The sequence below is a fragment of the Fringilla coelebs genome (assembly GCF_963513975.1).
Source record: "Fringilla coelebs genome assembly, chromosome: Z".
In the NCBI taxonomy this organism is placed as follows: Eukaryota; Metazoa; Chordata; class Aves; order Passeriformes; family Fringillidae; genus Fringilla; species Fringilla coelebs.
In genome coordinates this window covers 59,527,143-59,541,422 of record NC_140031.1, presented here as the reverse complement: position 1 = coordinate 59,541,422, position 14,280 = coordinate 59,527,143, and the positions used below count along the sequence as shown (strand labels likewise).

At 38.7% G+C, this 14,280-nt stretch overlaps 1 protein-coding gene across 4 annotated transcripts in view; it reads right to left on the bottom strand.

Moving 5' to 3' along the window:
- The window catches only part of TEK (TEK receptor tyrosine kinase), a 38,992-nt gene extending 27,506 nt beyond the window's left edge, over nt 1-11,486 (bottom strand). For all 4 annotated transcript variants that reach the window (XM_084225749.1, XM_084225750.1, XM_084225752.1 and 1 more), the window contains exon 1: nt 11,331-11,486. In XM_084225749.1, the coding sequence (XP_084081875.1) occupies nt 11,331-11,382 (52 nt within the window). In that variant the 5' untranslated portion in view covers nt 11,383-11,486. The remainder of the gene's footprint in view (nt 1-11,330) is intronic.
- Nucleotides 11,487-14,280: the final 2,794 nt, after the last annotated feature.

Genomic DNA, 14,280 nt, shown 5'->3' with positions numbered 1-14,280 from the left:
TGCCTCAAGTATAGTGCTTTTCTGGTAACAGAATTGGTGAATGATAAGGTTGTTAGTTTAAGAGTGTTTCCTCAATCTCCTTTACATGGATTTAGTACATATGAACCAATGTAAAGCAGTTATGACTTCAGTTGTAGGAGATGGTAGTACTTTGAACACTTGGGGTATTTTTTTGCAGCTGTTTTATGAATTTGGACTAATGATTTCTTAGTCAATCACATTAAATTTTTGAAGACCTAACAGACACTGACAAGACCCATGGCACAAAGCAACTTGTGCAAAAACAAAGAGCAAGTTGGCACCGCTTTTAAGTGGTTAAGTGAGGTCAGGTTTCAATCACTCAAAATTGCTTCCTTTGATCAATAGGACTGCCAGAAACACATAGAGGTGAAAGTTTTTTTGAAAATTAGAGATACAAGCCTAATTAAAATATTCTCCAGCAGAGTGTCACAGTTTTAGCTGTTCAACTGAGCATAGTTGGAGGGAAATTCAGCTCTCCTATAATGAACAATTGGCAAATAATAGGCGTTTCCCTTTATTTTTTAAGTTCGGGGTAAGGAGAAGGGAAACACTAACATTTTTTCCAGCTGAAACAGGAAGAATAATTGATTTCTTTTATTCATCACATCTATTTTCCTAATTTGGATGCAAGTATATTTTGTATTTACATAGAGAGACCTAATATTTAGTACCGGTCAGCTTCCAAATGTTCTCTGATGGGAAGGAAGGGGTATAGTCTTAGATAAGGAAGGTCAAAAGGTCACAGTGCTGACTGCAGTCTTTGCGTGCGTCTGGGCAGTGCTCCGGGCCAAGGGAGGAGGTCCTCCTCTGCTTTCAATGCAAGCAACCACTCTGGGGACTGAAGTATCTTGACAGCACATTGACACTCACCACACCCAACCAGTCTTCCACAGCCGCCACCCTTTCATGTGCCAGCCCAGATAATTTGCAGTTACATAATGGAGAAATGAAACCTTCTGGAAACGTTGCAATGAACAGTAAAGTAAATATTGCATAAACGTGCAGGTCAGTAAAGTCAGTTCATCCTGCTGCACATTGCAAACATTAATCCTTTGAACAAAGTTAAAGAGGTATGTGATAGAAATGAGGCCAATTCACACACTCATTTTATGGGAAATTTGTCTCAAAGCTCTTTCATACGAGGACCATTTGTGCTTTTACTATGGATCTGATGCATCAGCCAAAGGCCAATATAGCTCAACAATCACCAGCACTGAGAGAAGCTTCAGTTTAGATAGCAAGGATCACGTGACGGGTAGAGATAGTCTTAAAACCACAAACTGCAAGATCCTGGTTTCTGCAAACTTTTGTGAAACTCAGAATCAAATCTGGATTCAAATTCTGTGACTCAACTTTCTGCACTGGGGTCAGGCACAGCGTTAGAGAAGAGAAGTGAAATATTTTTTCTGCCTGGCATCCACAGGGCACAGAGCTACAGCTGCCTTTCCAATACAAAGGTGTGAGCCCAAGGGCTGGTGTCCTTCAGAGGACAGCTGGTCACCCAGGGCTCCAGTTCCATTGTCCCTAGCATTTCTCCATTCCTCTGACTTCCACCAAAGACTGAAAGGTGAAAATAACATCTCTTTCCTCCCTTGAATCTGAACCTTTTAATACCCTGAGAAAAAAGCAGTAGGAGAAGCCTGAATTTTGAGGACCAGCTTTCATCCTGCCTTTGATCCACATGCAAAGCAACATTCTACCAAATTCAGGGTATTTGCTGGATAATTTTTTCCTTGTAGTAAATTCATGCAATAACGGTGTAGAACAAGGAGACATATTGCTTTTTTAAACTTGAGAATATTGTGGGTGAATCAGAATCTAGCCACCAGTGAATGGATAGTGTTCTGATTCACTGTCTAAAGATAGGTGGCTTTTTGTCATGTTAAATACTGCAGGGTAGCCCAGACACTTCAATGAGGCAGATGGAACACAGATACAGTTTCTTTCCAGAGAAACATAAGTATTTTCTCCCTCTGAAAGGAATTTATGTCTATGCGTAAGTATGGAATTATATGTCAAACATGACTTTGCAGCTAAGGTTTCATAGCTGGAATATAGTGCAAGCAGAAATTAAAATAGTGAAAGTTTTGCACTAAGAAAAGCTATGCTTGAGATATAATTTGAAAAAGAAAAAAAAAGGCATTTTAGCAATAAAAGGCCTTGGAGATGATAGCAATGTTTTCTTTGACTCCACTGGGTGGGGATTCATAAAGCTTCTCTTTATGATAATGCAATTTCAAATAAAACAACTGCTCTTGCTAGAAAGCAACTTATCTAGTCTGGCAAAATTTATGTCAACCATATCCTAGATATTAATGAAGGTTTTGAGCATGTAAGAACCAAATAAGGCAACAGAATTTAGCTCTGAGAAAAGGACAAAAAATAGAGAGAGGAAGCAGCCTATCTCAACAGCAAAGACAATCCTCTGTGCTGCCTTGAAAAAGTCCTTTCACTCCTGCCCTGGCTCTCGAAGAACAGACCTTATCAGGAAGGCAATTTGCTGTGTGTGCAAATAGATTTTGAGAAGAGAAAGAGCTTGCAGAAGGCTAATGCTGTAAATGGGAAATACCATGCAAGGAAGACCTGTTGCCAACTATTTATGACACATCACTCACTGTGATGCAGTGCTTTGAGTCTTTCCAGCACAGTGAAAATGGCATCCTCTATAGAAGTTTAAATAACAGCTCACTTACTATAGCCCAGACAGCAAAATAAACTGAGGGAAACACTTACAGTTCCTCTTGGCCCACTCCAAATTACAGGATTGTCCTCTCTCTTGCTGGGTGATACTCAGCTGTATCTTTCACAGCTTTTCTAGTAAAGATTTCTGCTGCCCAGAGAGCTAATTGTATCCTGTGCTGCATACAAAGCAGCGCAGCCTGCAGGGCAAGGGAGGGGATTCTGCCCCTCTGGTCTGGTGAGAGAGGAAGCCTGCATCCAGCTCCGGGGTCCCAACACAGGAAGGACATAGACCTGTTGAAACAGGTCCATAAGAGGTTACACAGATGACAGAGTGCTGGAGCACCTCTCCAATGAGGAAAGGCTGTGAGAACTGGGATCGTTCAGCGTGGGGAAGAGATGACTCCAGGGAGACCTTATAGCACATTCCAGTTCCTTAAGGGGCTACAAGAAAGTTGGAGAGGGACTTTTGTCAAGGGCATGTAGTGATAGAATAAGGGGCAATGGCTTGAAACAATGGGAAGGTCAATTTGGATTAGATATAAGGAAGGAATTTTTCACAGTGAGGGAGGTGAACTGTTAGAACAGGTTACCCAGAGAAGTTGTGGATGCTTCATCCCTGAAGTGTTCAAAGCCAGGCTGGATGGAGCAGCCTGGTCTAAATGAAGGCGCCCCTGTCCATAGGGGTGAGATTGGAACTAGATGACCTTAAAAACGTCCCTTCAACTCAAATTATTTTATGACTCTATGATATTGACCTGGGGAAACTGTGCTAAACAGAGAATAAATTTGTCATGCTGTGTCTGTAGTCCCTGTGTATTCTTATTCCCTACCAAAATGCCATTCATACAGGCACAGTCATCATATTTTCTGTGCTGCATTGCACCAGCAAAACTCAGCTAGGATCAGCAGAAATAAATAGTTCTCAGAAATTCCCTAGAACATATCCCAGACATACTCAAAGAGCAAGCAAGTGTCCGATAAAGATTAAAATATCACTGCTCTAGATCATTAGAGTGCTAGATACTAGGGTTGATGAGTAAATGTGGCAATCTTGAGCTGAGATAGTTTGATGCTATAGATGAATACATACAGCAACTCTTAGTTCAACAAAGTCAACAAATCAACAAAAGTCTTGATTTTTCCTTTCCTCTTACAGTCCCTGCCCATATACTTCCACTGTTGACCCTTGTCTTGTCTCTAGAAAAACATGGGAAAATTCTAAGAACCTTCTATCTAGTGTAAGGCCTTTGCAAAGTTATCTGTGATTTGGAAAAATGTTCAACACAATGGCTTGTGCTCCTCTTCCACAGCAAGCAGCCAGAGCTGTCAGCTCCATCGCAGGGTCACCACACCTCACTGTCCTTCAAAGCTCATATAATATGGATACAGGTCATATTTCCAAGGGGTATTGAGAATTCAAGGTTCTGAGGAAGGCTTTAGTTGTTAATAATGATTGGTAGCAGAAGTAAAGAAATTGTTTAGACATTACACACTTAAAGATATTTCCTTATATTTGTGGAGCTTTATTACTGATTGCTTGAAATTACTATAAGGAAGAAGTCTTCCTCCTGGTATTTGGAATGTAACAGATCAAAGTGAAGATCAGTTGCAGAAAGATTAATACTTTTAAAGTACTAATTATTTAAGAGAAGATGAAGGGGCAGAAAATTCCAGTAAATTCCAGTCCATTTTTCACCAGGTGAAGCAGTGAATAGATATAATATGTAATGCTTATGTAGTTCTTTTTTTTTTTTTTCTTTTACTGTTATTGCTAGGAACACAAATTATTCCTGCTATTAGGCATTTGGGAACAGGAATATAAAACATATAGATACTATATCGGCAGGGAAAAAGTAGAATCGGTGCTTAGTTTGGGTGTTATGCTGAAAGTGAAACAGTCAGTTGCATATGACACTGCAGGATTTAAAAATAATTTAGAGACTGGTGAAAACTTTTAAGTCATCAATCCTTCTTCCTGCAGGTTTCTTAAAATATAACAATGAGCAATCCATCTGCTTGAAATAATAAGGTTTTGATTTAGAACAAACCAAACTTGCCAAATAGCCTAAACCTCAGTATTTCTCATTGTGTCCTGTTTTGTAGTTATAACTTCAGCTGTACCCTCTCCAGTCTTTTTTCTTTGGTATAAAACAATGTATCAGATTAAAATAACTAAATTAACCTATTTAGAAATACGAATGGCAATCATACAAGCAATTTTACTGAGGAAGTATAACATTTGATTAATTCTTGGGGAAGTACTGAATAAAAAATGATTTATTAAAAATTAATTAACTAGACAATGTGGACGATAATCAGGCTGGAAATAATGCAAATTAAATATGAAGAAATAAATAAAATAGAGACTAAATCAACATGTCTCCTCTTCCAAAAAGAAAAAAAGTAAGTACTCCTTACTTAATATTAAAGCCAGTCAGAAACTAACCCAAAACATTAACTGTTTGGGCATATCTTTCATAGGAAGAGTAGAACAGACACCAAATCAGAATCTGGCAATTTTGGATGTTTTTTCCCGGGGTCTCAACATTTATGATATTTTTGGTTCATTCTCAAAAAAGAAAAAAATCTGGTGGGCTTTGAAACTATGTATTCATTTTACGGGCTCAGTGATCTTTAAGTGTCCTGGAAATGTTATCTGGAATGCAAAGATAGCAGCAGCTCAGGTAATTTCTCCCAGTGAGTCAGATTCTCTTCTGACAGCTCATTCCTCCACAGGAAAACAAGGTTGAAATTATTGTCCAAAGAGAGTAAGAGTCTCTACCGTAGAGCTGGAACAATAGGGGTGGAAAAAAAGTCACAAATGCTCCTGGAAAACATCTGATAAATGAGCTAACAACCAGGTTTCCCAATAAAACCTTTTTTGTTGTTAATGTAAAGAATCTTGTTGTTGTATTTTACATGATGCTACTGTGCAGCTGTGGGATGCTTCATTGTTCTAATACCAAGACCACTAGTCCTTAGAAATAGGGCACTATTTGTGGGGGGAAGGTATTGTGAAACTAATAAGAGATGAAAAATTACCGACAGGCTATCACTATGCTACTTAGCAGTAGTGGGAAGACCAGAGCACATGTGTGAAAAACAAAATAGTTTCAAAGCTAGGAGGGCTGCCTATCTTGGTATCTGCTCATCTGCCTTTGGTACCTCTGGTGCAGTTGAAGGAAATACCACTGCCTTCTTGTTTTCTCTGTATGTCTGCTGTTTCACAACCTGTCAAAACCAATATTTTAAGATGAAAAAGCCAGAAGAAACCTGCGCTGCAGCTTTTTTGAGGTTTCCAGAGGAGAAGCCGTGCTGAAATATGGGGTTTTTTGTGTGTGTATGTGTGCGTGTGCGTGTGTGAGTAACCAAAACACAAAAAAGAAACCAAAACATGGTTTGTCGTGATTTCTCTTTAGGCCTGGTTGACCACAAGTGAGTAAAATGGGAAACAACATAGCAGCACCAATGGCTATTTGAATAACTAGCTGACAGTGTGCCAGGTAATGCTGAAAATGTTGAAAGAGGCTGAAGAATGTGGGAAAGCTCCAGTAGGACAGGCTTGTAGTTCAGGTTCATATGGTTGGATTTGCAGACAGCGAAATATGGGTATCATATCATCAAAAGTGTTTGTGCACATCAAAATAAATACATCCATAACAAGGCTGGCCCTTGTCAGTTGCATTATGAAGCTCGTATTTGTACTGCAAATGTGCCAAGCCAAAGTAGGTAAAATAACACAGGTAAACAATTAGTCAGTGCATACAATAAGCATAAGGTTGGCTGTCTGTGAGCACTGAACGCTGGGAGAACACATTCTAATACGCTCTTGTCTGTACAGAAGGGCACCCCCACTTTACTGATTTTTCTGGCTAAAGTAGCTGGGAGATTTTTCTGGTGCTAAGCACATTTTGAGACTAAGGAGGCCAAGGCCCCTGACCAGTGGCTTGTCTGTGATGAACAGCCAGGAAATAACACAAGGGAAAATCATCAGCACAATCAGAAGTGCAGTTGGAATTGCATTGTCAAGGAAGGCTTCTCCAAAGGAGAAATTAACTAATCTCTTCATTAGTCATGCTGACAGCACAAAAAAATAAATAAATAGCAGCAAGAAAAAAAAATCAGCCTTCAAGTAAAAAATTTGCATTTCCGAAAAGAGAAATGTAATTTGTTAATGTATCTTTCAAAAATCCTTTCAGAACATAGCAAATGTCTAATATCTTTACATTGTAAAGGGGTTAATGGTTCCAAGTGATAAATTACAAAATGTATTTTGATAGCTTTTTAACTTTTTTAAGATATGACCCTTGTTTAACAGTTGGAGAACAGTTATCAAATTTGTAATATAAACATTCACCATTTTAAACTCCTTATAGGAAATTCTCTATTTTAGACATGGGTTATTCTTTGCTGTGTGCCTCCGCTGAAACCCCAGTGGAACAGCATCCTAAATACAACCTACCCAGTACAGGATAGAGACTGTCTTTGGAGGGCAGTTCTTTGCTGCAAATTCTCTAAGATTTTCATCCCTCCACTCCCAGATAGATCTTACAGAGGGACCTGGTCATGGAACTAAATCTGTTTCACACAAGTAGTAGGCACATCCATTTTTGGTTCATTGCTGCTGTGCCTATGCAACACCCTCCATACCTCCATGACTTCTTAGTCTTACAAGAGAGCTGAACAGAGTTTTTTGTTTCTTTAAGAGATGGGTCTAGGCCAAGCATGCTTGTGTATATGACTGATACAGAGTCAGTTTCCAGCCCAAGTAATTCTCATTGAGCACATGAAGGACCAACTGTATCCCCCTGCCCTAGAGACAGCTGGGCAGTGAGTATCTATCACTTTTATTCTCCCTCTTGTACAGTAAAGCCTTCCAGACAAAAATCTTGTGGGTATCAGACAATCTGTGCAAAATATTACAGCTTCAGTTTTCCCTTAAATGAAAATTCAGAAAAAAGTAATCTACCCATCTTAATTATGACGAAATATAAAAACCATAGAGTACATGTGTATTCATGTATCTATATATCAAAATTGTATCTAAAACAATAGCATATGTTAACATTTACAAATGTTGTGTGGTTTCATTTCACCCTTTCAGAGCTGATTCCTTTGGTCATGAAGTAATGCCTTTTCACTCCTGACCACTCTCAGCTGTTGAAATGACTTTTGGGAACACAAGCCTCCTGAGAGCTATTCTGCATCTCTGTAGGTGTGAACCAGGCACAGTATGGCAGGCAGATGCAATTTCTGTGTCTCACAAATCAAATACACTTCAGGAACAAAATATGAATTTGTTTAAAACTCCTCTAATTCACAGGACTAGTTGGATAATTTAGATGTCAAAAAGGTTGTGCATCAGAGTAATGTCTCGTTATGTGGCAAATACCTGATATGAAAACCTCACAATTACAGTTATGAAATACCTGAGATTAAAAGGTCAGAAGTGGTTTTTCTCCATTTCTTTGTGGAAGGTTCAAAACCCCAGCACTCAGCTACACAACACCCTGAAGTTCAGCTGCCATTTTGATCTGACAACAGGCAATTTGAAGATGCTCACAGAAGCCTAGTCCCTTTAATTGTGGGAAGAATGACATTCTTGTTCACTGTCACAGGCATGGATTAGCCACTGGTTAATACAGGATTTCTTTTGGTTAAATTAAGCTTGCAAAGAGAAATAAAAGTCTTGAAGCAGAATTGTTAGAACTTTACAATCCAACTAAAAATTTTGACGTCATTTTGAAAAGCCTACAGCATCACAAATGCTTGTGTCTATGTGTCTAAGCTGTTCAACTTTCCAAATATGAAAATGAGTCACATAATACAGATAATTTAGATTTTTTTCATAACACCTACTGATCCCAAAGAAAATGCATAGAAGCCATCAGCATAGATGATAGAGAGCCGATGAATGCTACTGCAAGGGTTTGCTCCTCTATTACCTTTTTCTAAAAAGGCTATTATAATCTTTTGAGTCTTTTACCATATTTGGGTCCAACAGCTAAATCAGAAAAAAAAATCCTGTATTTTTAGAAAGCCACTGGATCTAAGATTATTGGCAGAGCAAAATTGTAGCACAGAAAATTCTGTCTTGGGAATGAAGACATTTGACGATATATTTGTTTCCTGATACAAATAGTCAAAGAAATGTTCCTGAAGCTAATTGCAATTATTGCTGATTTTCACCAGTCCTTTACTGATAAAAGATAAATAAACTAAAGCTCACACTTGAACATTTCTGAGGGTTAGCTCACTGTGAGAAACTGCAAGCATATTTCTAGACCATCTGAGGACACCTGAGGATGCCAGAGACGTTTCTGAGGCAAATTACGAGTTGTGACACTCATTCCTTGCCTTTAGAGGAATAAATAAATCTGCAGCTCTTCTTTGGTCAGAACTCAACAGACTGAACCTAGCCGCAAGCTCGGCATTCAAGTCCATACTGCAGGATAGATGCCAGCATAATTTTGCTAGTCTAAAATGTCAGGGACATAAACAACCAAAAGAAAAAAACATGTGGTGATACTCAGTCTAGTCTGAAGAATCCCAGCAGGATTAAATTCCACTCCTTATCAGTTTAATTGAACATTTGCTGTGGAATGTAGAGAGTGCAAAAGTGAACATTTGTGTATACTTTGAATGCCACCTTCCAAGCTGGACCATTTGCTCTAGCTGCTAATGAAGTACTGATATTAAAAATAAAAAGACTATAAATCAAAGGTCATTTCTCCTAATGGGAACCAAGTCAGTGGTTTTCACCTTGGAAAAGGGTGGAGTGGATTTTGTATCTACCCAGTAACACACCCAGAGAAGCCCACAATCATCAGGGACAAGGTTAAGCCAGTTCAGCGTCTGTGCTCAGTATAGACCCTCCCCTGCTCAGGGAATGTCATTCCTGCTTTCCTGAACTCCGCCTGCAGTATCTAGAGGAAAGCAGGCTCGCATTGTCTTCCACTGTTAGCCCCAGGAAACATGATATCATTCTCAAACAAAAGCGGGAAAGCTGACAGATCTATTGAGATGGGTGTGACTACAGCACACACCTCGCTGGTCAGCCCCTGTGGAAAATTCAGTGACTGGCAGCTCATCGGCGATGGGCTGTCTGTGGTCTCCACATTTTTATAGCTAATCGCTGCAAATGACTTGTTTCTCCTGTACTTGTGACTTAATGAATGTCATTGCTGTCTGTGTCAAATATGTATATGACACCATGCAGAGAAACAGGAGGGACAAGGAAAAAAGCTGGAATAACTGGACTTTCTTTTCTAATCCATCCATAATGCTTACAGCACCAGATATTTTCAAAAAGTGTAAAGCTGGAAGTGATCTAAGGACTAAATAGGTTGAATCCATGTGCTGCTAAACAACCAAGAAACTGAAGCCACAGAAGAGGAGTTGGTAATAACAATATGCAGCCTATTACAGCAATTGCTAGATATGAATATTTCCAAACATGATTTCAACAGATTAAAAACTTTTTCTTTTTTGGTCTGCATTAACCTCTAGCCTTTTATTGATGCCAAAAGTAACATCTCAAAGCCACAATTTTATTGTTAACAGCTGTTAGCATGCTGCTAATCAGGAAGATCTGTGCAAAGCAATTGTGAAGATAGTCGGACGGAAATGAGGATTTCTGCCTTTTCTTCCTACTTTCTGGTTTTCATTGCAAGACAATTTGCAGTTCTACAGCACATTACATTTTCACTGTGAGATGGACTGGAACAACCTATGTATATATCTTAATACAACGGTCAAGGGTGAGTTAAGAGTCTAAGGTTATCATGTGCCTTGTATTTTTCTTTTACTTATTTTTACAGAAGAAACTGACTACAAAATCAAATTGAGGATTGCAAAAATGATACTCAAATGTGGAGTAACTCTGAATCTAATGGCAGAAGGACATTCTTCCTCAGGGCTCTGCATGTGATAGGTTCATCAAGGTATCTCAAACATTAATGCTGAAATTACTGTAAACTAAATTTGAATCAGTATATTATTTCCATATACCTTTCTACAGATAGCTCATATGATAACTTCTGACTTGCTGAACTAATGACATTTGCTGGTAATACTATATAACCATATTTGAAGGGTTTTTAATTGATCTTGTATTTTTCCCCTATTTGTTCACTGACTTTTATCTAAATCCCACTTGTGGAATCTTGTCTAAAATCAGATACTGGAATAGCTACACACATCAAGTGTACAGCTAGTTCATAAACTCAGTCATAGAAGAAATTGACATTTAATCTGTATTTAGAACAGATTTCTTAGGGAATCACACCAATGGTTTTAAAGTTATCAGCTGTATGAAAAAAAATTGTACCATTAGACAGAAAAAAACCCCTGTTGCAACATGTGTCAACAAATTCAACAGTTAAAAGCTGCAGCAGTGGATCCTACGTGTAGTTAAATCACCCCCATTTGCTTGGCCCCAGTCCTGCCCTCACTGGCTGTAAGAGCTCTGCACAGAGAATTGGACTCACTGAAAGAAACATGAGTACTTAAATCAGTAAAGGTAAACGCTGGAGTGAAGGGTAGAAAGTAAAAGGGTAGGTGCACACTGTGTGAAAAACAAAGAAAGGCATGACAGGTCCACTACAGCTATTAAAGACAAAGTTTACCTGAAATCAACAGGCTGAATCCATAGAGAACTAGGTGTGCTAGAGGGTCCATGCTTTCCAAAGTGTATCCATCCAGTTCTTACAGTTGCTCATGGAGTATCCTTTCCCCAGCGTAGACCTTTAGCAGTTACTCTTGTCCTGCATGGTCTGCTGTTTACAAGTCACAGGCAAGAAATCAGAGCACTGGCGCAGGCTGGAACAGCCTCATTGCTGTCTGAGTACAGGGAGTTTAAGTTCCTTTTTCCTGTTTCCTTTGTAGATTAGGATGGGAAAGGCAGGATCTTAAAGGCATTTCTGTATCAGCAGGACTGCAGGGTAGCACAAATCCCGTCCATCCAGCAATACATCAAAACAATTATCTGGAGCTGTTGGAGAAGCAGGGGACTGCTGTTGTTCATAGTCAGCAGAATAGGAACAATGATGGCATCCTCCAGTAGGCGGGAGAGTGCAAGTAAAACATCCTCCACCTAGGTACAGTAGGTGGAAAGTGTTATTATCTCCTTCTTGAAGACCAGGTCTGCTAACTTCTCAGGGTGCTATTGTGTTTTCCCTTATTTATTTAATCCACATGTAAGCTGCTGGCTGCAATGCATTTCTGCACACAATAATGAAAATATGCAGTAAACGGTAACAAAACAGCCAGCTGAATCCAGTATAGACCAAAGCCATCCCCAATCCAGCTAACTACTCCCTTAGTTCATATGTTTTATTGGAAACAATTTTTCTTTACATTTGACAATTGGAAACAGACTGAAAACTTGTTGCAATAATAAATCTCACACAGAGTTATTATGACTTCAGTGGGATTAAAATGCCCATATCACTCAGGGAGGTCTTGGAAGCTAAAACAAAACCCAAAGAAAAAATACAAAGAAAAGCAGGAAAAAAAATTTAAAAAATGGAAAGGCAGCACTCAAATATATAAACCAAATTGAAAATAAAGAACAATCTTGTTTACCACTTGACTAAACATGATTCATGGCAATACAATATTTGGAAGTTCTGTAGTCCCGCCAAGATGCCAACAGCCAGAAATATTTTTATGGAAATACAGAAAAAGGAATGTTCAGCATAGATTTGGAAAGGGGGAATGGGTTTATCCTACTTTGATTTAATTTCCTTTTAGCTTTTGGTTGTAGTGTAGATTTCACAAAGGAAGTCCCTCATACCCAAGATCTATTGCCATGTAGAGAGAAGATTTACAACCAGAGCAAATGGGAAGGCAGCAGCCCAGAGTTCCTTACCTGTATGCCTCCTGGCCCTCCATGTAACTGAATGCCAAAGCAAGTAGAAATTTATACTGAAAATACCCTTTGGGTGCAAAAACACAGTATGAGGTACAAACACTACTAAAATTCCTTTTTGACACTTAAAGGAAGCAGAATAGAAGATATTTATGTAGTTTCATTTCAGATTAAAAAAAAACCCCAAACATATATATTTTGTCCATTTTAGATTTTGGAGAACATCTACTCTTTTTTTACTCCTAGATGTGAAGCAGCAGTGATTACCCCTTTTCAATTGCATCTTATCTTTTCTAAGTCTGCAAGCAGCAATCCCTCCAATATCAGAAAACGTAGTGTATTAGCAGATACTAAGTATTATCATACTTCCTATCTAGTAGATAACTGTTTTGTCGTTCACTTAACCTGTTTATAAGTTGGCCAATCCTCAATTATTTTTTGTCTTTTTGTTTGTTGAGGGATGGGGAGCAGGGAGGAAGGAGAGGGGAGTTAAGAAACTGCAGTCAAGGCTGTGGTTCTTCAGATTGCTATTCTAAGTTTAGAGGGGTTTTTAAAGTTTTCACTTAAATCTCATTTTCCTGCTGTAAAGATGTCACTGAGGAGAAATGTGTCATGTCTCCATTTGAAATACACCTAAGTACAAAGCAATGCTCCTGATATTGATTTTGCAGTGTGAAAAATGGGCCAGGTGAGCTGCTCATTCTTTTTTGAAGAACCAACTTCTATTACTGATCATTTCATCTGCCATGATGACAAGATAATTAATAATCTCCAGGACAGAGTGGACAGGCTGAATATGCAGCATTCCACTAATTCAAGAAGGTTGCAAAGGACTGCTGAAGCCAAAAGAGAGGAGATACATACTAACCCAAGTCAGAATTTGTTTAGAGTACCAGCATCAGCAGGACTGTGTATTTGATTTGTGTTTCATTACAAAATTTCATTTTAGAAGAAATAAAGAATAGCATCTATAATTCAGCCAACAATAATACACTCTATTTAGGTCTGTTTCTATTTGGAAAGCTTTTCAGTCCACAGTTTAAATACTCCTCCCACTAAAGTCAAAATGAATCACGATAAACTTTTTCTACTGCAGAATTCAAAGGATTTCAATATTCTGACATACTCTCAATCAACATTAAGTGTCTGCTAGGTCTACCTTTCATATTTTCATCTTTGTATTTCATGAGACTAGAACATAAGTATTTTTTAAGGTAGGTGATATCAGTTTTGTGTCCCATGAACTAAAAACTGTATGATCTCGTCACCCTCTGATTGGTGATGGTTTGTCCCCACCACCAAAGAGACAGTGCTTAGCTAATGGGGATACTGGGTCTCAGCCTGCACTCACTAATAATGACCTGAAGAATTCCAAATAGCCTTTGGCAAAACCAGATGGCCAGTAAAACAAACTGGGCTAAAAGGAAGGATGGCACAAGGAATAAAATATGGTTAACTGAATTACTCTAACTTTTATTCCATGTGAGGGTGTTGACTACCAGGCTGTCCAATGAACATCCTTGCCACATCCTCAGACAGATATGTAGCTGTACTTTGGCCCCTTAGGCCACACTCTCATCTTTTCTAAAGGCACTCGGAAAGACTCCAAAATTTTCAAAAGTGTTCCCCTCTAAAACATCAGTTTGTTTGGTTTTTAACTGCTGATTCAAACATATTCACATCTTAACCCCTGACACAATGGCATG